The sequence below is a fragment of the Anoplophora glabripennis genome, unplaced genomic scaffold (genome assembly GCF_000390285.2).
Source record: "Anoplophora glabripennis isolate ALB-LARVAE unplaced genomic scaffold, Agla_2.0 scaffold6, whole genome shotgun sequence".
Taxonomy (NCBI): domain Eukaryota; kingdom Metazoa; phylum Arthropoda; class Insecta; order Coleoptera; family Cerambycidae; genus Anoplophora; species Anoplophora glabripennis.
This window is the reverse complement of record NW_019416749.1, coordinates 3,137,632-3,159,669: the sequence shown is the minus strand read 5'-3', so window position 1 is coordinate 3,159,669 and position 22,038 is coordinate 3,137,632. Positions and strand designations below refer to the sequence as shown.

General features: G+C 34.8%; 1 protein-coding gene across 1 annotated transcript; it reads right to left on the bottom strand.

The window, feature by feature from the left end:
- Nucleotides 1-12,102: 12,102 nt before the first annotated feature.
- LOC108912106 (maltase 2) lies at nt 12,103-14,421 on the bottom strand. The gene is made up of 7 exons (XM_018717273.1): nt 14,212-14,421; nt 13,810-14,150; nt 13,622-13,747; nt 13,327-13,568; nt 13,061-13,265; nt 12,421-13,007; nt 12,103-12,352 (listed from the first exon to the last, which is right to left on the bottom strand). The coding sequence occupies exons 1-7, from the start codon at nt 14,402-14,404 to the stop codon at nt 12,205-12,207; spliced, it is 1,842 nt and encodes a 613-aa protein (XP_018572789.1). The 5' UTR covers nt 14,405-14,421; the 3' UTR covers nt 12,103-12,204.
- Between the last annotated feature and the right edge of the window lie 7,617 nt (nt 14,422-22,038).

Sequence of the window (22,038 nt, the reverse complement as noted above, 5' to 3'; positions counted from 1 at the left end):
GTACTTATTATTTATTGCCGGCTTTTTGCTAGGTATTGCTGATATAATTCAATGCTAGTTGGGACATGTAACCCCCCATAGAGCAGTTGCTGTGGGGTTGGATATCTTTTGTATACCTGGATTTCTATATTTCATTATTTATATTAATTAGTAATTGTTTTATTTTGCGCAGTGGAAATATTTGATTGAAAATATATACTTTTTTTGGTTCTTTTAAAATGCCATTAATGAGGCACTGTTGTTTTCTAAAATTGTTGTTGGTTTGTCCTTTAACTACCGCAGGACACGCTGCATCAATTAACTTACTCAATAGTTGCACGAATACTTTGCGTAGCAAATACTAGTGATCTGATCTGGAAACTATGTGTCTGATAACACTGGTCTAGAAATATAGTATACTCGAGTTGGCGGCCACTACAGAAGGGCGGGAGATCAGATTTTTGGGACAACAACTATCCCAGGATGCCTTAGCTCCGATATCCTCCGCCCGATATTAGAGAAAATGCCCATTAAGCTGAAATATTCATGGCGGCGGTCCTTCCGCTGGCAATTCCGGCCACCAGACACGTTCATCCCGTTCCATAAATGTCTTGGCGCAGTTGGGTTGTCAGTGGCCATTTACAAGGGTCGGATTTCTTGTCAGGCCGGGGAAGGGACGGCCGCCGCACCGCCGGAGGGCCAGAACTTAGGACAGCGGGCAGACTGGACATGAATTATGCATGCCGCAGATGTGGAATACGTGTAAGCCCGGGCCCGAACCTCCGCCCGCCGCCCCTCGCCCGCCCCCGGCTATGTCCGGAACGTGGTACACCCGGAAAAGTACCTTGACGTACAGGGCGTCCCGCTTTATTTGGCGTTAGCAGGCGCCCTTTTCCAAAATCAAAAATACACGTCGTTCCGTCAAAAAATGTTATTGTCAAGTTGGCTATGCTTAATTTGCATTTACAGGGTGTCCAATACTCCGTGTAAATGGAATTTCTTGAGTTCAAAATAAGCAGATTTGACTAAACTTACTTCTATCCTAATTGTCTTCGTTTAGTCGCTATAAAGGTCATCAAATTTTACAAAACAAAAAAATCCTGAGATCGCGGTGGCCAAGCAATGGAACCATCGATTTCGATACTTTCATTGAGGAAATTAGTGACACCTCTTCCATAATGGGACGGAGCAGCATCATGTAAAAAGAACATCGTCCTTCTGATTTGAAAAGAAGTGTCCTAAAATAGTAGAGGTAGATTGTTATCCAAAAAAGTCCGGTACATCTACATTATTAATTATTCCAACTCAAACGTTTATGAAGAATCTTCTCTGAAAATGGGTTTCTCGAATAGCACGAGGGCTTTTGATTGCCCACACATGATCGTTGTGAAAATGATTGATTCCGTCTCTTGTCAATGTAGCTTTGTCATAGAAAAGATTTCTTGAAAGAGTATCCACCATTCATAGAGACGAATTCTTTGGGGAAGATCCGTGGGGAGAAGTTCTTGTACCGGTTGGTATTGGTAGGTGTGCAGACCGTTTTCTGGCAAACTGTCTTGTACAGCCGTCCCATTTTGGCCAGTAAGTACAGAAATTCTTCTTGTATAGGATCATTTTCAACAAGCCCAAGCATTTCTGCAGCATTGTTGCTCCGCATAACTTCTCTTTCATAAGTCGGTTTCGGGAATGCACCTGTTAATCGAAGAGTTGTGAAGGTTCTATTGAACGTTTGGTTGTCTGGAAAACGGCGGTTTTGATGTCGTCGTTGGTATTCCCTAACTAAGGCCATAATTAGTATGTTTACGCAGATGAAAATCTCCATGTGAATTTAGTATAAACATGTGGATTGGTTTTATCAGCAACTTTCTTTCTTAAATTACCAAATCGTCTCGATGGCAACAGTTATTTAGATTTTCTGCAAAATATTCTGCCGAAATTGACCAATCGCATGTATTTTATGTGTGATGGAGCACCACCGCACTTCAGTCGCAATGTAAGAGAACACAGACCACCTAGACTGGCTTATAGAGAGACTTTGGTGAAAACACTTTGGAGCCTGATTTGGAGCCCAGCGCTCAGTGGTGTTCTAGCATTTGACGTGTACGCATCGCTGTGATTTCGATAATTAGACGTTTTATCATAGGCAAGTGTATTGTAGAACATTGTATAAATACAAGTGACCGAGTTGGTGAAGAGAAGCGAAAAGTTTCCTTCTTTAGGTAATTAAAAAAAAGGAATATATAAAAGGTAAATATGTACGCCATTTTTCGGTTGACATCACAAGTTTATAGGGTTAGCTTTATAATTTTGTTCGCTCACATAGTGTAGTGATTAACGTGATACTGTTATTATAAAATAATGAATGAATTACTGTAAAATATTTTTAGTAATTATTTATTTTATGCGAGTCTTAAATTTTTATGAAATTTTACCAATTCCCGTCATTTTGAGATAGCTGAAAATTAATGAAATATTTTTTTCAATTAAAAAAATCGCAAACAAAACTAATTTCAGATTCAGTATTCGTACAGTCAATTAATTTTTATTAAAGATGTTTAAAGATGATTAAAGTGGTTGTTTGACGTATCCATCTCGAGATGTCGTAGTAATATGCTAAGAAACAGAAAAATTAATAAAATTTTTAAATAATGATGAAAGCAGAACACCTAGGCTACAGAAAAATAAAATTGTTTATCATGTATTAAAAAACTTTCTGAATGTGAACATATTTGAAAATTTGCATGAACATCAATTTGATAATTTGCCTAACAATTGTAATAATTTAATAGAACTTGTAAGGGCTGAATGTGAAAAGTATATCGATGTACGAATAAATCATGAAGTCAAATTATTTAATTCGGTAAAATCTACGAAAAGGCAAATATTAAATAAATTAATATTATTTAGAGGATAATAAATATATTTAAATTATTTTATAGTTTTAGTTAATATGACACTAAAATATACTATTTTCTGAATAATTACAAACTTAAAATTGAATATTTGTCATAAGATGCAATATAATGTTTAATATGTAATAAAAATATTACTTAATCCGGATCTGCTTAAAGATGCGCGCGATCAGATTGCCTTCCACACTCCACTTCCCCGGATTTTCCATTCACTGGTACCCGTGCATTGGAATTAGATACGGCCAGTCTAGGTGGTCTGTGTAAGAGAACTTTTAAATGATCCAGGCAGATGGATATGCCTATCCATGATGCAACACTTCAAAAATCGTGGTGTGGGAATAAATCCCCATAGAAAAAATCCTCTAACAATTTTTTTATGTAACGACCTACGTACGTACTTTCTTCGGAAATACAACACAATAATCATGGCTGTAACATCCCATCCGACAGCGTCACATTCTAAGGAGCGCGGCGTATGCGGAAAGGAAAGGTGTATGTTTGCGAATGGGGCTGTCAAGAAGGCCATACGAGCCCCAGGGGAGCGCCCGAGGTCTTGCTCGGGGCTCACCGCCGTGGGGGACTAAAAACCCGTCTGCATTTCTTACCGGCCCGCGCTAGTCGCACCTGATGCCGGCCGTTTGTATAAATAATTTCAAAACTTTAACACTTTGGTTCCGCGTCGCCTTCGCCGGCTCATTATTTCTTTACTTCTTCGGTCCGTGCGGATCCTGGAGGATTCCCACCGCGTTGGATGGGTAAGGGATGGCGCCGAGCCGGACGCGTACAGCTGTGGATAGTAAAAAGCGTCCAATCTATGAACCATAACTTATACAGTGTAATTCTAAAGTATGTAGCCAAACCATATGGTAGTTAGAGGTTAAAATAGATTGTTTGAACCTAAATTACATAGAAAAAAATTGCATCCTTAACGAGTTACTGCCCACTAATGTTGAAATAGAAAAAGTAAAAGTGCAAAATTCTCTTGAACAGCTTTCACTCTGTATTTTTTATGCTCCATATTTTAGTGGCTTGTGCAATATCAGTGAATAGATTATTTGAAGGAAGATTTTTGTCTCTTGAAATTTTTTTTATACGATTAGTATTAAACGAGAAAATTGGAGAGGATTCATGACACTGTGTTTAATATTGTTAAGTATTTTGAAAGTAAGATATTTGAAACAAGCTTGTTAAAACTATTGAAATGCCATACTGATAGTACTGTCAATAAATTAATGAGTATATAGAGTATACTTATTTGCGGTTAGACAGTACATGAAAAAATTTTCAAATCGTCGTGTGCTACACAAACTTTTACGAATATCAAAAGTCGATTCCGGAAAAATAAATAAATGTCTCAATACTCTACCCTTTGATTTTACGCTAGTGGTTGCACCAAAATTTTCCCGGACGATTGATGGATGTGGTCAAAATTCACAAATTACTTGGCCACCGTATTCTACTGACGTTAATCCTTGAAATTTTTATTTTGAAAGTCACCTTAATGGCCTAGTTTACTGTACTCTAGTAAACAACTTAGAAAACCTTGAAGTTCGTATACACAATTCGGGGGTAAAATCTGTTGCACTGGTTACACTGGCCGGCGCCTTAAGATGCGATGTACGGTACGAGATGAGGTTCCTACTTTCTGTGCGAGTCGTCGAGTACTAATTGTGGGGTCTTCGTCAAGATTTTTCAACATTTCAACTTCAACATTAAGGTTCACTTGCTGACCACGTACGTCCTTCTCCTCGAGGAATAACACTTCCCGTATCTCGCAGCCGCTGAACGCACTGTAGGATTGTATTTGAAAATGGGGGTGACGCTGTGGCCATCGTTCCCGGTGCAACCTAGTTGCCGGGAGCGCATTTTCTAAGGCTGCACCATACACTAACACCATATCGACACATTCGGAAATAGTAACTGCATTGTTTTCTCGGTTCATTGTAAAACTAGTTTGTGCACAAATTAAAAAATTAAGGAAAGTATAAGAAATAAGAATCTTGTTTTTAATGTAATCGGCACGCTATTCTTCTTTTTTACTTCTTTATAAAAATTACACTGTCACTATCGTGGAATTACAAAATAAAAACTTTTGTCTGGAATCTTTCACATTTTTACACTGATAGGTCGATGGACGATGCTTAATATTTAATAATTAAGTAAATAATGAATTCAATACAAATACAAAATCAGTTTACTTTACAATTTTTTTACAATATAACCTAACCTTTTTTTAGTATTACTAGTGTTAGATTATACCGACTTAAATTATAAGGTTGCATCTCGGGTCGCATAAAAACATTTCCAAAGTTTTTAATAAATAACAAAGGATCGACCTTCATTTTCGTTGAATAGATGAACTTTAATTTACAAAAAAGAACGAGAAGATAGAATTTTTTCGTATAAGAGTTTTCTAACACAAATATTATAATGAAGCTGTAGTTTAATTTTTATAGATTATACACGCCACACCCTGTATAAGTTATTAATAGTTTTTTTAAATTTTAAATGTATGTATCTTCTACCTACAAAAATTTTTGATGAAGTTATCAATAGGTATATACACATTAATAGTACCATATTTGCTCATTTTTTTACATTAAAATAATGAATATAATGCAATTTTCTTGTTTAATATTAATCAGAAAGTGTTTTTCTTTTCATCTTGTACTGAAATTATAAACATTTTTTAAATGATTTTTAAATTAAAACTACTGTTTGTTTAAATGAGAAAATATTAAATTATTTTGGATACAGGCTTTAGGTCAGTGTCGATAATGTGTCACATCAATTGATTGTACACAATTATGTTCTGATTATTGTCAGTAAAGTTTTATTATATCCATTTGTCTTTTTTTTTTAATAAATAGAGGAAAAAGTAATTTATTGTAAACCTTAATACTTTTCACTTAAGTCACTTTGTAAATATTTGACATTTTCGAAAATGGCATTTTAATTCTGTTGGTAATCATGGACAAATTCTGAAGAAACATATTCAATAGGTAATGTTACTGTAATCACAATACTGTAGGTGTTATAGGTGTTAGATAAGTACATCTAAGCGACAGGTTTAAAAAAATTCAATTTCTAGAAATTTAGAGGATTATAGTAATTAAACATGATAAATTGAGTTGACTCACACATTCTATGTGTCCTTAGTTGATTGATGTCATTTTAGTATACTTACAAAGTTAACCCCAAATCGTTTTCTAATAATAAAGTGAATCATTTCGGTACCTGCCCACATTTTAAGGCAATTATAAATTTAATCCAATTTATATGGGAGGTTCTAGCTCCGAAACTGAAACATAACTCATAAGTTCAAAACTCTTGCTGATGCAGTCTATAAAATCAGTACAGAAATCAGAACCTTGTTACCACAAGAAATCAATACAATAACATTTTTTGTAATTCCATTATTATTTTGTTCAAATAATTCATTCAAAAGTTCCTGTAACTTATGTAAAATTAAAGCTAATATTAGGCAACATTAATTTTCTGGCTTATTTTTAAATTAGATGCCAGAAAATGAGAAAATTGCAATATCAAAACTGTAAATAATCCTTTAAAGGTAAAATGGGCAGGACCCATACAATTGCCACTGTCCTTCGTATAGGACACTGTAATTCCTACTGTAATTCACAAACTGCAATTTTGTTTAAAATGTTTGGATGAGACAAAATTTTTAGGGAATATTTTATATTTAAAGTGGTCTGTACTACACTGAATGCTAGCAGGAATTGTTTGTGATAGTTTTTAATATAGTATATTACGTAATAAGTGTTGTAAAAAGCATTTTACGCACGAATGGAAAAGTTACGCACGACACCGCCTAGCGGCGAGTGCGTAATTCTATGAGTGCGTAATTGCATTACACCACGTATTACATACTATACTTTACCTACGACCACTACTTTAAATACTTTAAACACACCGTCTGCGATCAATGCAAAATTCCTATTACGTCGTACGGTAAAAAAATCGCACAGCTTGGTAAAAAAATCGTAGTTTTCCTAGCAACCGCCTAGCAACGGTCAATACAAACAGTATTATATTGACCGTTGCTAGGCGGTTGCTAGGAAAACTGTGCGATTTTTTTACCGTACGTAATAGGAATCTTACATTGATCGCAGACGGTGTGTTTTTAAGTATTTACAATAGTGGTCGTAGGTAAAAACTTTTATTGAAGAAAATTATGTGAATCAATTAATTAATTTATAATATAATTTACTTTTGATAGTTCATTTCTTGAATGAATCGGTTATCGTAATTTTGTGCTTTTGTTAAAATTTTTTTTGGTAACATTAAGTGTTTTTTTCTACTGCATGTTTATTAAGTGTTGTGGATAAAAGTAGTAGTAGTAGGTATATTTGTGGTCTTTTAATCTGTTTTCTACATTTTAAGTAGTCATACCAATGCACAGGATGATTTTCCAACTGATTAGATAATTTTAACCGTATTCTACTCATTGAAGTAGACAACCTTTTCATATAACTTCTTTGTAAATTCCCAAAAATAATTGAGAAAAGAAAGATAAAATTTAAAAATAATTACAATAATTCGTATTTTCGTTTTTATGAGAATAATGAATTTAGTAGATATGCTACCTATTTACGGGGAGTATAGCCAAAACGCTGCTGTTGCTTCTCGCTTATACGAAGAACGCTTTCCCCATCGAGTTCACCCAAATATTAGAAATTTTATGTTCAAAGTGTTAGTGAAGCTGATGATTTATGTGAGCATCGTGGAGAGCATACAGGAAGACCAAGTACAAATGTCGTGAATGATGAGGAAATTTTAAATCTCGTCGAGGAACATCCCATAATAAGTACTCGGAAATGTCAGAAGAACGTAACCCATATGAAAAGACATTGCATATATAAAATCAGTTGTATTAGTTTCACGTAAAATGTATCCAAACCTTACAACTTGAAGACCACCCCCGTAGGTTTCAGCTCTGTTAATGGCTCTTGTAGCATTAGACAGCACGAAGAAAATTGTGTCTACGGACGAGGCAACGTTTATCCAAAATGGAAATGTCCATGTTTGGGCTGAGGAAAATTCTTATGGAACGGGAATTATGGATGGGATGGTTATTGAACACACCGGTGCATTTAACACATGCTTTATTGTTTTGGTCATTTTTACAAATCTATCTCCCTACGCTATTAGACGAGGTACCGCTTCATATCCAGCAGGACATGTGGCTTTAAGATGAGGCACTTGCTCATTTTAGCTGGGAAGTGCGTGAGTTTTTGGACAACAGTTTTTGCGGATAAGTTCCATGGCCATCGAAGTCACCTGACTGTAAGCCTTGTGATTTTTTGAAAATGAGGAGTTTAGTATTTCAAACGCAACTAAATACACGAGAGGAATTGATTGGCTGGATAAAACAGGCTGCGGAAATAATACAGGGATAAACCGCTTCCATTGTTGGACGGCGTTAAAGAGCAGTGGTTAGCTGAAGCTATCACAGTTAAAATATATAGCCAACTTAAAAATCATCCTGTATTGACTATTGCATCTAATTGATTTAATATAATTAAATACACGAACAGAAAAAGTCGGGTTTTGATTACAGTTTCCGTACTACTTCTCCCATTTATAGAAGAAATTTGATCATGGTATAATATGTACATCTCAAAATAGATACGTTGTCAAAAACTAGACAGTTAATTGATCCGGACGAGTATGAGGAAGCGAACGCCGTCACAGATATTTAACTAATAACAGCGGGCCTCGCCAGGATAAATTAAATAACAATGCCTTAATATTCAATGTCATTGAATATTTATGAGCCGGGCTGAATATTACAAGGGAATCCACAGTTGTCGCGCCTCCTCGCGCAATCTGCTGGTCATGTGACGGTGGTCCCATGCAAATTTTGCTAATTTAGGAAATCTGTCGGGGCAGACATGGGCCGGTTGCCCGTCAGGGCAAAGTTAACCCTACTACCTTCAGAAAGGGCGAACTGATATTAAGAAGTTACGTTTGTGTAGAGGACATTGCAAGGAACTCCAGTATAAATATTACACTCTTCCCGTCTTTAGGGTGTTTAACGGCTTGTCCAGTGTGGCATTAAAAGTGGAAGAGATATCAAAATATAATATTTGTTAGTTTTTTTTTGTTTAGATTGAACAATCCGAATATCATTCAAATTTGAAATGGCGTTTTAAACAGTGCAAATTATCGATAAAGAGGATAAAGGTTTTTTTACATTCGGTAAAAACCGTATCATTTATTTCCCACATGTTATGTTAAAATTTCGTATACCTATCAAAACCTACCTTTCAAAATATTGCAAAAAAACAAATTACGATCCTGGAATGTACGCCAATTTTGATATGCATGTCAGAAACAGAAACACATAATTGAATATCACATTGGTGCAGTCAACTGATTTTGTATTTGTATTGAATTCATTATTCACTTAATTATTAAATATTAAGCATCGTCCATCGACCCATGAGTGTTAAAAAGTGAAAGATTCCAGACAAAAGTTTTTATTTTGTAATTCCACGATCATGACAGTGTAATTTTTATAAAGAAATAAAAAATAAGAATAGCGTGCCGATTACATTAAAAACGAGATTCTTATTTCTTACTTTGCTCAATTTTTTAGTTTGTGCACAAACTAGTTTTACAATGAACCGAGAAAACAATGCATTTACTATTTCTGAACGTGTCGATATGGTGTTAGTGTATGGTGCAGCCGGAGAAAATGCGCTCGCGGCGACTAGGTTGTACCGGGAACCATGGCCACAACGTCACCTCCCCATGTGCAAATACAATTCTACAGTGCGTTCACCTGCTGCGAGATACGGGAAGTGTTATTCCTCGAGGAGAAGGACGTGGTCAGCAAGTGGACCTTAATGTTGAAGATGCAGTGTTGGAAAATCTTGACGAAGACCCCACAATTAGTACTCGACGACTCGGACAGCAAGTAGGAATCTCATCTCGTACCGTACATCGCATCTTAAGGTGCCAGCTGTTACACCTCTATCATCTGCAACCAGTTCACCCCCATTTTACCCCCGGATTGTGATCATCGAATGCGTTTTTGCAGATGGTTTTTACGGCAATATTCCAATCAGATAGACTTTCCTGCTTATGTTTGTGTAACAGATGAGGCGTCATTTACCCGTGATGAAGTGAATTTCCATAATATGTACATATGGACACGTATTTTCAACATTGGTTCTCGGTAAATGTTGTCTTTAAAGGACGACTAAATGGACCAATATATGCTGACTTTTTGGATAACCGGTTGCCTGAATTATTGGATGATGTGGCATTACAAGTTTGGGTACGCATGTTTTATCTTCAAGATGGGGCTCCTCCACATAATACTCAAGAAGTAACGACACTTTTGAATGAAATGTTTCCTCAGCGATGGATTGGACGCTTTGGCCCTGTGCCGTGGTCACCTCGGTCACCCGATCTAACTCCAATGGACTTTTATCTTTGGAGTCACTTGAAGTCATTGGTTTACAATACTCCAATTGCTACGGTGGAAGAATTGCGAAACCGTATACCTATTTGAAGCTGCTGACACAATTAGGGGATTACTTGGAATTTGGGAAAATATTCACCAAAATTGAATGCGTAGGTGCCATGCCTGTATCGGCACTAATGGGGATCAGAAAGAAAAGAAATGGTAAGTTTTATTTCATTTTGTTCAATATTTTAATGGAGTTTGTTTAGTGCACGCAGTTGGCAACTACAGATGCTTAAGGATGTGGTTTTGTTTGCGTACTCTTGCAGTAACAACAATGCATTTAAGATAGTAATTACTATTAATTATTATAATAAGAAAATATCAGTTTTTTTTTAAATATCTATTTTTCTTAGTTTGTACTTTTGCATTGAAAAATTCCCCAAAAATTGAGAAGTATCTTTCTATTTTTCAACGAGGATTGTTTGCACGACTGGTCTACAGCTCGTACAGCATACGGACAGGACCGCTCCAGAGAAAATATTTTGATTCATAATAATTGAACTTTAATTTACGAGAAAAAAACGCAAAAATAGAACTCTTTCGTACAAGACGTTTCTATTACAAATATCGTTAGGAACTGTAGTTTAATTTTTATAGATTATACACGCCATACCCTGTATAATAAAATATTTGTTATTTTTTTTTTGTTTAGATGGAACAATCTGAATATCATTCGATAAAGACGTGTTAATTTTTCCCACATATGTTAAAATTTCGTTTATATAAAGAATTAATTATTTTCAAAATATTGTAAAAAACAAAATACGGTCCTGGAATGTACGACTCTTTTGATACGCATATCAGAAACACTTAATTGAATATCACATTTCGTGAGTTTGTGGTTTGTTGAAATTTGCTTTAATATTTCACATTCTAAAAATATAAGAGTATATAAATTAAAAGTATAGAATAGAGCGTATTGGAGCCTACTGAAAACGTTGGCGAAATCAGTTTTTCTCTGTTCTATAATCTGCAGAAAATTTTAAAATTGTCTAGAAAGCAGAGCTTCTTCGCAATAGTTACAAAGATGTTTTAAAAGTAAATAATATATATCTTGGAAATATACAGTTAAAATTTGATATTTAATTTTTAATAGATTGAAATAAGTAAGATACTTCTTTTAAATGAAAATTGAAACTTGTTTCTTTTAATGTCTTGTAAAAATTAAATACAACTTTTCAATTTTCTAAGGATATTTGTTAAAGTAAGTAAGCATAAACACGTAGATAATAAGCTTTTTAAATGATTGGTAAATTGTAACAATTTTTATGAAACTTTCAGGTGAATCATTTTTTTTATTATTTACTGAAACTGACATGCATCCACATAATCTTACGCATTACTTAACTTTGACATTTCCACTAATTCATTAATCCGATTGTTATTTATTTTGTTTGTTGCAAGCAGAAACTGATCTATTTAAGTCGCTTTATAGATAAAGATTTATAGATAATCCTTTAATGTTACTCTTAGCATCGTAATTTCAAGAAAAAAATACCGATAACACCAGATCTATGTTTTGTTATACTTATAGTAAATGTTAGGAATGTGAAAATATATCTAATTAGATTTTAGATACTGAAACTGCTGTTTAAGATGAGATTCGGGTGACAAATAAAATTTAATTATGAACCAATTTCAATTTGTTGTAAGCTGGGTATTATATTAATCCTTAAAGCAGGGATAAATGATAAAAATTTGCTTTCTTAAAAAAATGTTTAATAAATAATTTATTCACTGTAATTTTTACAACTAAAACAATTTTATTTTTACTCTTTTTTTAGTTTAATAACATAAGTTTCCAATACGTAGCGTTTAAAATAAACTCATTGTGACCCCTGAACATAACAGAACTAAATAAGAAAGAACTTGAATTGCACTTGGTCCTCCGGACACCACTGTGTTGTGAATTACGATACTCTCATAAGGATTTAAAAACAAAGTACCATTCTCAATAAAGTCCCTGAAAAAAAAATAAATAAACATAATTATATTACTACTTCTTCAAAAAATTCATTGTAATATACATACCCGGAACTATAAGAGCTATCAATAGTTGTAATCGCCACCACATAATCCCCCTCCCAGTGATTAAACTCGACAGCTTCTTCATCCTCTCCAACATTAAACACCAAACTGACGTGGAAAGCTTTGTTCTGCCTGATAATCTGAATAACATTGTCGGATAGGGACACCATAGTCACCTCATCAAGATCCTCCATTCTGCTCAGAGTACTCCTAAACTGTAGTAGTTCCTTGTAAACATTATAATGGCTCGACAACGCCCTCACGTCCTGATCGGCCAAATTCACGTCTAGATACTTCTCTGACACCGGTAACCAAGGCGTAGCCCCGTCGTTGAATCCTGCATTGGTAGTATTGTCCCAGTGGAAAGGAGTACGTGCGAAGTCTCTGCTGGTTTCATTGAACGTGGAACAGTCGTTGATGGCCCGAGGATCGTGGCCTTGTTCACAAGTGACCTCTCCGTTCTCCATGCCTATTTCCTCTCCGTTGTAAGTCACCATAACCCCAGGAAGGAAGGCAGTTAGCATGTTGAATGCGTCGATGTATTCTGTTCCGAATCTGGTGGCAACTCTGTTAACGTCATGGTTCCCAAGCTAAAAGTACTACAGTGAGAAAATGCTTCGTAGATGAATCTTTATAAACTTACCACCCAATTGCTTGTGTAGATGCTTGGTAAGTTATCTAACCACTCTGATATGCAAGCTGTAAGGTCTTCGACATTAAAACCCTTTGCTATCTTTGTGATAAAGTTGAAGTTGAATGCGAAATGGGCACCCTTTCTTGTACCATTACTAAGACCATAGTACAGCAACGTGTTTTCTATGCTGGTGTAAGTCTCTGTCATCATCACCCTACAAATTTACGTATGATAGATGAGGACTGACTCGATTATATTATTTAAATTATACACACTTTGTGTCAGATTGGTTCGTCTCTGTAAATGAATCCAAGAGTTCCCTCCACTGGTATATCATATCGTATGTTTGTGGTTGATCCGCGGTATAAATGTGATCAAGGTAGTCGTGTTCATCTTCTCCTACATCAGGAATGTTTGACAAAGGCTCATCTCTAAACTCCGGATCCTCGAATAAGTAACCAACAGCGTCACAACGGAATCCATCTATGCCGAATTCCAACCAATAAGTGAGCACGAGCTGTCAAGTTTATTTAGTTGTTTATAATATTTAACATCAATACGAGTAGTTACCTCAATGGCAGTCACAACATCGGGGTTGTTGAAGTTCAGGTCAGGCTGAGCAGCTGCAAACTGATGTAAATAACACTGGTCCCTCTCCTCATTGTACTCCCAAGCCGAACCTCCAAAGTGACTTAGCTAGAATACAAGAATTAAATCAGATTTATTTCAGGGAAAGCATGTTAAAATCTTTTTTTTACCCAGTTATTTGGTGGAGTGACTATACCATCCTCGTCTTTCTCGCAGTCCCTCCAAACGTAATAATCGCCAAATTCCCCAGTAGCATTATTCACGGATTCTTGGAACCACTCGTGTTGGTCACTGGTGTGGTTAGGAACGAAATCCAAGACGATTTTGATATCCAATTCATGGGCCTTATCTACCAACTCTCTAAGATCATCTAGAGTTCCATAGTCTGGATCTATGCTGTAGTAGTCGCTGATGTCGTAGCCTTGGTCGACTTGGGGGGACGTGAAAATTGGGGATAGCCACACAGCAGTCACCTTCATGTCGTACAGATGAGGAAGTTTATCGATAATTCCTAAGAAAAAAAATTGTTGAAAGTTACTGATTGATCTTGTTTTATGTTTATTCTAGTTTACCTCTTATATCGCCTATCCCATCGTTGTCGCTGTCTTTGAAGGATCTGGGATAAATTTGATAGAACACTGCAGTCTGCCACCAATCTGGTTCGGCGTCATTTCTCGCTAGAAGGTACTCGTTTTTCGGTTTTTCGATTTCTAAACCACTAACTACAGCAATCGCGGAAAAAACAAATACGAATACGATCTTCATGTCGTTTTGTACGTAGCGTTTCTGCTGCCGTTCTGATTGGTCTCATATTTATATACAAACTTTTAGATTAAAATCAGTCATACGTATCGCCATTTGTTATCAGTGGCTTATTGATTTTAGCCCGAGATTTGTATGTCATAAATATTTTGCTAGGGAATAAGATTCACGGAAAGAAATGTTTTTATTTAGTTGCAAAGCCGATAACGGCATGTAGAGAAAATCTAACTTTACGTATAGATAAAATAAAAGCATAAGCAGAAAGTAGGTACACAAAGTAGTTTGATGATGTCCAAAAAAAGCAGTATTTTTTGTTAACAGTTTCCCTAACGGACGGAGCGCGGGAAAACTCACGGAAGTCATGCTGTGACGTCATACCACTTGTTAGCGGCCAGCCCACATACTTAGCTGAGTCTCATACAAAAACAAACAAATTTACACCAATAAACCTAATTCTAAAAGTAGCGTCATTATAAAATTTTTCACTATACATTTAGAGGGTTAAGTTATGACGGTGTAAATGTATGTAAAAACAAGTTATAAGTTAAATATTACTGAATTGATCCCTATTTGTGATAATTTTGGGCAAGACAAAACCTGCACGGCTTTGGCAATCGAATTGAGAAATACTCTGTATATGTTAGTGCTAATGGGAATTCTTTTTGATAGACCTAACCCCAACAATCGGGTCTCAGTTGCTGACAACAGTTTTAGATTTTAAATGTGAAGTAGTTTTCTCAAATCCAAAAGGGTTAAGAAAGCACCTGTCAAATGTCACCGGCCCTTACACAGCGTACAATAGGCTGTATAGGACTCGTCGATGTAATTCGATGCTTTTACTAAACGTTGTTCCTTTTCTCCGCCAAACAAACTGCCCCCATAATAGACGTCTGCTTTTATATGCTAGAAGGTACCGTCATTTCCGTTAGAAGGAGTAGTCGTCATTGTATGACGGCTAAAAACTTCGAAGGACAATAAAATACCGCATGATTTCTGCGTCTGAATTTTTGAAATAAAGTGAGTTGTTCTTACTTTATTGTAAAGTTATTAAACTAATTTAAACAATTTTTTTTTAATCTTATCAAATGAAGTTAAACAATGTTCTTCGATACCACAAATCTAAGTATGGTTTAGTATTAAAAACTTTTATATAAGAGAAATATGTGTACTGGGTATATGGGTGTGGCTTGTATCTCTGGTGTCTGTCGATTTAGGACATATACAGGGTGATTCAAAAAACCGCTGACAGACTTCTAGGGTAAGTAATACATGAAAAATTAAGACGAAAAGTCTTAATAAACATAGGGTCGCAAATGCCTTCTTCACGAGATACAGGGCGTCAAAGTTTCCGTAAAATTAAAGCGTAAAATGACAAAAAGAAGCTTATAATCTAGTTTACTTAACTCACTTGTACACATTGACATTAGTGACAGGCGATGTTTAATTTTATTTTGAATAGCACAAGTCTACTATGCGAAACTAAAATGAATGAAAATAAAATTGGATTTACAAATTTTCTACAAAGGTGTTTCTCTTAAAAATGGTTGCTTTAATCCAAATTTTGCAAGAGACCAATTCGATAGACAATTGAACACTTTACACGAAAATAGTGCCCTTTTGACAAAATTAGCAGTGGCGCAGAAAATATTTTTAAAAAAGGGTCACGTTGACCCCGTCTCTACGACACTGCTGCTCATAAAATTTTGAGCAGTACATCAAACATTGGTCTTAAGGTGCTAACTACGCATAGCAAATTTGAAATAGAAATGTTCAGGCATTTTGGAATTATTGCAGACAATGTTTAATTTTACAGAAACTTTGACGCCCTGTATCTTGCTAAGGAGACATTTGCGACCCTATGTTTATTAAAACTTTTCGTCTTAATTTTTTATGTATTTCTACCCTAGAAGTCTGTCAGCGGTTTTTTGAATCACCCTGTATAAGTTGTGGGTTTATGGATTTACGTTTAAGATTAAGGGATATGATATATGGTGAGAGAGTTAATGGGTTTTTGTTTTATGGTTTAAGGAAATATGTGCAAAAGTATAGAGCCATTTGTGAAAGCTCTACTCTAAAAGTTTATCCAATATGGGTTCATGGATTTAGGGTTTATGGATTAATGGGTTTTTCTTTATAGGTTAAGGACAAATGGGCAAAGATTTGGGGTTCACGGGTTAAAAGGCTATGGGTTAAGGGTTATGGCCCAGGGTTTATGAATCGTCGGGTTTTGAGTTAACGTCTCTTAATTTTAGAGTTCGTGGGTTTAAAGGTTGCTGCAGAGATCTGCAAAGGTACAGTTTCTGAAATATATTTAGAAATAATACTTCACATACGGGCTATGTAGCGAATTTTGACGCGAAAAATGTCGACTTGCTTCGTTATGTGGCTTTAGTAAAATTAATAAAAAAAAACAATGTTACAATTATATTTATAATTGCACCAAACTGATAAATGTTCAGAATTCAGTAAATATAAGAATAATTTTGCAGATATTGTCCCTGCTTGTGAAGCTACCGTACAACATGACGGAAAGGCGTATTTGTTTATACCTCGCCTCATAAGATCATTAAGTGCGTTATATTTTGATTGGACAAAACTAGCGAATGCGCTGAGATCATACTTTTTGTTGTACTTAGTTGGTTAACCAATATTCACTTTAAATAAAAACATTGTTAACGTCATTGTGAAACAATGGCAAAAATCTCTGGATTATTAATTACATCAATCAATAATGATGAATAGGACATACAAACTGATAAACAACGGATTATATGACAATTTATTGAAGTCGATTTTGAAATAGAATAGGGGAATCTTAGCCTCATTTAATAGTCGAGGAAATAAAGCAATGAACCTCCGAAATTTTTCGATCAAGTCGTAGCAAGACGGGTTTTTTTGCATTCGGTTTCTAAAATTATGTGAAAAAAATGTATCAACTTTGTATTATGTTTTTCGGCCAAATTGCATTTGTGTAGTGCAAAATTCATCTAGAAAAATGCATTTTTAAAGTCACTTAGAAAAAATTTATAACTCGGTTAATAATGCCTGGAATGGACTCAAATCAGGGTCCTGGGGGTTTTCGAGATCGCTGATCCCGAATTCAAATTGGTCCATCGCCTCTTTTTGTGCTTTTTTCCTCGACTATACCTAAGCAGAGAGCCGTCATTTACACTAAATGTACTGGGACATCCGGGCTAATTTTTCGAAAAATACCTTTGGTATTCCGAGTACTTACCAGGTCTAAGATTACAATACTTTTCTTCATTGGCAACCTACTTTAAAACGTGTTTGAAGTTATTTATGAAAGCGAGAAATTCAATAAAATCGTACGGGTGGTGTTGGTGGGGGAAGCAGAAAGCGCGGCCGCTTCGGGCTGCTCGAAATTGAATCGGCTATAACTACGTAACTAATTGATTAATCGATCTGTTTTTTTTTTAAAGAAGCATCTTTCCAAGAACTTTTAAAACCTGCTTTAAAAAATTTGATTTGATTGATTATTTACAAAGTTATTCAATTGTTTATAAGTACAAAAATTCGACCAATGTTTAAACAAGCGCCAGAGCTCTCCTAATTGACGGATTCGAATTTTTCAAATAAAGTTTGAAAGCTTGAGAGCCCTTCTATATGTGATTAAATTTTCAAGTATCTAAGGGCCTTGGTTTTTGCTATGCAAAAATTAGAAAATTTGCAATTTTTTTCAAAATCTGGATTGCAAAATTATTATGCAAAATCTATCGAACCGATTTTGATGAAATTTGGTGTGATAATTGTACATAACATGAAGTTTTTTTGAGCCAAGTATAAAGGTCCTATACCCAATTTAGATACCCCAAAAAATTCCCTAAAAAGTATTGTTTTTTAACCCCATTTTTGCGATTTTTTCGATTTTTGCCATAATAAACATGATTCATTGGATTTGTAACTAGACATGTTTTGTAAAAAATTTAATTGCAAACATTTTTTTCCTTTTCCATTTTCGCCTAAAATCAACTCTTGAAAAGATACATAATTAAATAGGAAGAATGAAGAATATGACATTTTTCGAATTTTTTTAACATATTGTGCTGCCAAAAGTTAAGCCCACGTTTTTTTTTATGCGCATAGAAAAATTCTCATTTCTAGTGATATTTGAAAGCCAAAAAGCCAAAAATCTCCGTGGATATACGATTCACACAAATATGGCTTTTTGAAACAGATACCTTCTGGACTATATTTAGTTGTTGACACTTTGACATTTAATTTGTTGTAGGTTATACTAGCGTGCATCTCGACGTGACGATTTAATAAGTTTGGCCGTAGGTAATGTGGAAGATAATAATAATATGCTAATAATAAAGAGCCCTAATACAAAAACGAATACAAACAGAACATTTGTCGTTGACAAATTTAATTTAGAATTACATAGAGAATATTTAGTTCTACTTCCAGGAAACATCACACATCCAGATTATTAATATTATTTATAAACAATAAATGTACAACTCAACCTATTGCAGTCCATTCAATAGGAAATAATCCTTGCGCAATAATTACAGATCTAAAATTACCCAATAGAATTGACCGGTTATTGTTACCATAAGAATAAAGAAATATTTAAATTGTTTTTTCAATTAAAATAAGTCATTGTATGATTATGTTCCTAATCACAAAACCTTTTTGCAAATATTACTTGGAATCTACCTGAAAACCTTACCGTAATCATGATCCTCTTATGAAAGATTCAGGGAATTAGGGTTAATAAGAAAACATTTAAGGAATAATATTAATTCTTCTTAATAACCCGTAATTGACCAGGTAACCATTAATCCCCTTTGGGACACATAAATTCTGACGAAGACAGATACTTATTATATTAATTGTGTCCTGCAATCAGTGCACATCTCTCTTCTTACTAAATAATCGATCAAATTGTATTAACCATGTATCCTGTGGTAAAAGAAGAAACATTTCAAAGGACTTCCACGCCGTTGCCGCAAAGCCAAAATCAAGGCAGTTCTCTGAACAATTCATACATCTCCTGCATGGAGAACCTGCAGATGTATCCAAAGAGGTTCGTAGTTCACGGAACGAAAAACGTTCTGCCTGGAATTCTGTGCGGAATGCTGGTTATGAAGAGTATAGTCGATGAAACGAGCAAAGAAACCCAAGAGAAAATGAAACAAAAGTGTACTTTAGAATTTTACAAAGTGAGGTCGTCAAGGAGGGTCCATGATTGTATAAATGGTTTCCACAATTGCAGGTGTAAGTTAAGTTAAGGACTATTATTTTTAATTTTCTCAATTGTATATATTGATTGATATTTGTATATTTTTGTAGAAAAAAAATCTAAGAAAACTATATAATATGTGTGTACATGTTGCTGATAAATATATGATTTTTTGCAAGAGATCTTTTTTTAATCTGTTTATATAGATTTACTTAAAGAACTGTTCAATCTTCAGTCTGTAAAGAAGTTACCTCGGAACCGTTACCTGGGAACCGTCACTTGGGAACCGTTACTTTTGATGTTTTGATGCTAATATTTTTAAGTCTCTAAGTGATTTAAAGATTACCATTGAAATCCAAGTGGATGGTTCCGTCCCTAGAGGTTTTTTCGTTTTATAAAAAAAATATGTTCCTCCAAAATTAATTCAAAATCTGTATCAATTTAATAATATTGCAACTAACTGTATCTATATATTTCATAAGTAATATTCCGAATTTCAATATTGTTAAAAATCATCTACAATTTGTTTTTCTCGTTAACATTTTTTTGGTGGACTTCTAGGTGTTTTTCTTCTGTTATACTTATTTTCAACATGATTTACTGTTGAAACATTTACATGTAAAACCTCTGCAACTCTGAAATAAAGAATATCAACTAAACATTCGCAATCTTATCAGACATAACCTAACACTTTTAACATTTTAAATATTGTTAATAATACAGTTCATAATTGGTGTAACAACTACAACTTACGTCTCTTACAGCGATAAGTGCAAGAAGTGGCTCCCCATTTTGGTACTCCTGTTCAAAATAGTCTATTGAGAACTCCGCCATTTCTTGAGCAGGCTCAATAAAAGTTTTGGTATGATAATACTTTACATCAAATGCCTGTCCATCGTGATACGGAACAGGAATTTAGGGTTATTCTATCAGCTGCACTTAATTACTAAATGTAATGTAAATAGACTCAAAGTATCTGAAAAGTGAGGTTAGAAACGCTCGACCTTGAAAGTTACGGCTTGGCATGCAGTCGCATCGCCTCGCACTTCCTTATTTGCCCGAAAAATAGGAAACGCTCGAAATTCGAGGAGTGCAAACAAGACACGGCGGCGGCTTCCGTGTGCATCGATTGCCCCTGAAAGGAATAAATAGTGGCGGTCCCACCGTCCCATCGCAATATGCCGGTTGCGCCAGTGCGGCCCATTCAATTATCGCGCTGTCGTCGCCGATCGCGCCGAATTTGTTGCCGATATGCTTTATTGTTTGCCTCCCGCCGTATGCAAATTTGCCCCCGAGATGTCGGGCGAAAAATGCACACCGTGAATTATGGCGAACGGATCAAGTGAGCTGGAGCTTTTTGTTTAAGCCCGCAAGTATTCCTGGTTGCCTATTTTCTATTAAAAACGGTATAAAACGGACTTATTTTTATTTAAGTAGAAACAAAATATAGTACTAATATATGATTAAAATAGTAGTCCAATTTAGGTATATTGAAATAGTAGTCTAATTTATACTACAGAGTATTTTGTGTATCTACACGAATATTTTGGTACTTTGCTGGAAAAAATGAGTTTCTGTTTCTAATCTTTAGATAAATATTATCTTATATCCCCCCATCTTGTTGAGACTGGAATAATTAGTGGCAGATCTCTTCATTTTGTTGCTTCATACAATCATTCAACCAACTAATTTAAACTATAATATTATATAAAAATACATTGAAATAGTAAGTAACTTTTAATAAACAAATATTGTTGATATGATAAAAACTGTGTCTACAGAATGACAATAATTTATAGGTAACTAAAACTATTTGATTTTGAACAAGAGTATCCAGTAAAAGAAAACCAAACTTCATACGAGTTTCACCTAAACATAACAAATATTTATTTTCATTGGTTTCTCTATGATGTAATTCTATATACATGAAAATATTTTATTTGCCTATTACAATCAGGCTTAAGCGATGGATAGATAACAATAATTATCCATTAATTCTGTCCCAAGTCGGCTATAAACAGCAAACAACGATTTCGCTAATTAGACAGATAACGCTTATCTACAAGAGCAAAACAAAAAGGTATCATTGTACGGAGTGAAAAAAAAAACATCGCGTAAATCTCTAACCCCCATTGATGTAAATAAATTGTATCAATCACATCAAGATTTTCGATATATTAACGTACACAATATTTTTTTAATATTATGCTAGAACATCCCGTTTCTTCACAAGAATATCGGGAATAAATATCGCTCTTAAAAACAACGAAGGACAGACAAAACCACTGTTTTTAAAATTATAAATAATGTTCTAGACATTGCACAAAAGATTGCATGACAATTTTTAATGATTTAAGATCTGTAGTTATTTCTGATATCATAAACTGTTATCTATAAATTATCTCTAGAGCTCAAGTTGTAAATCCTGGAG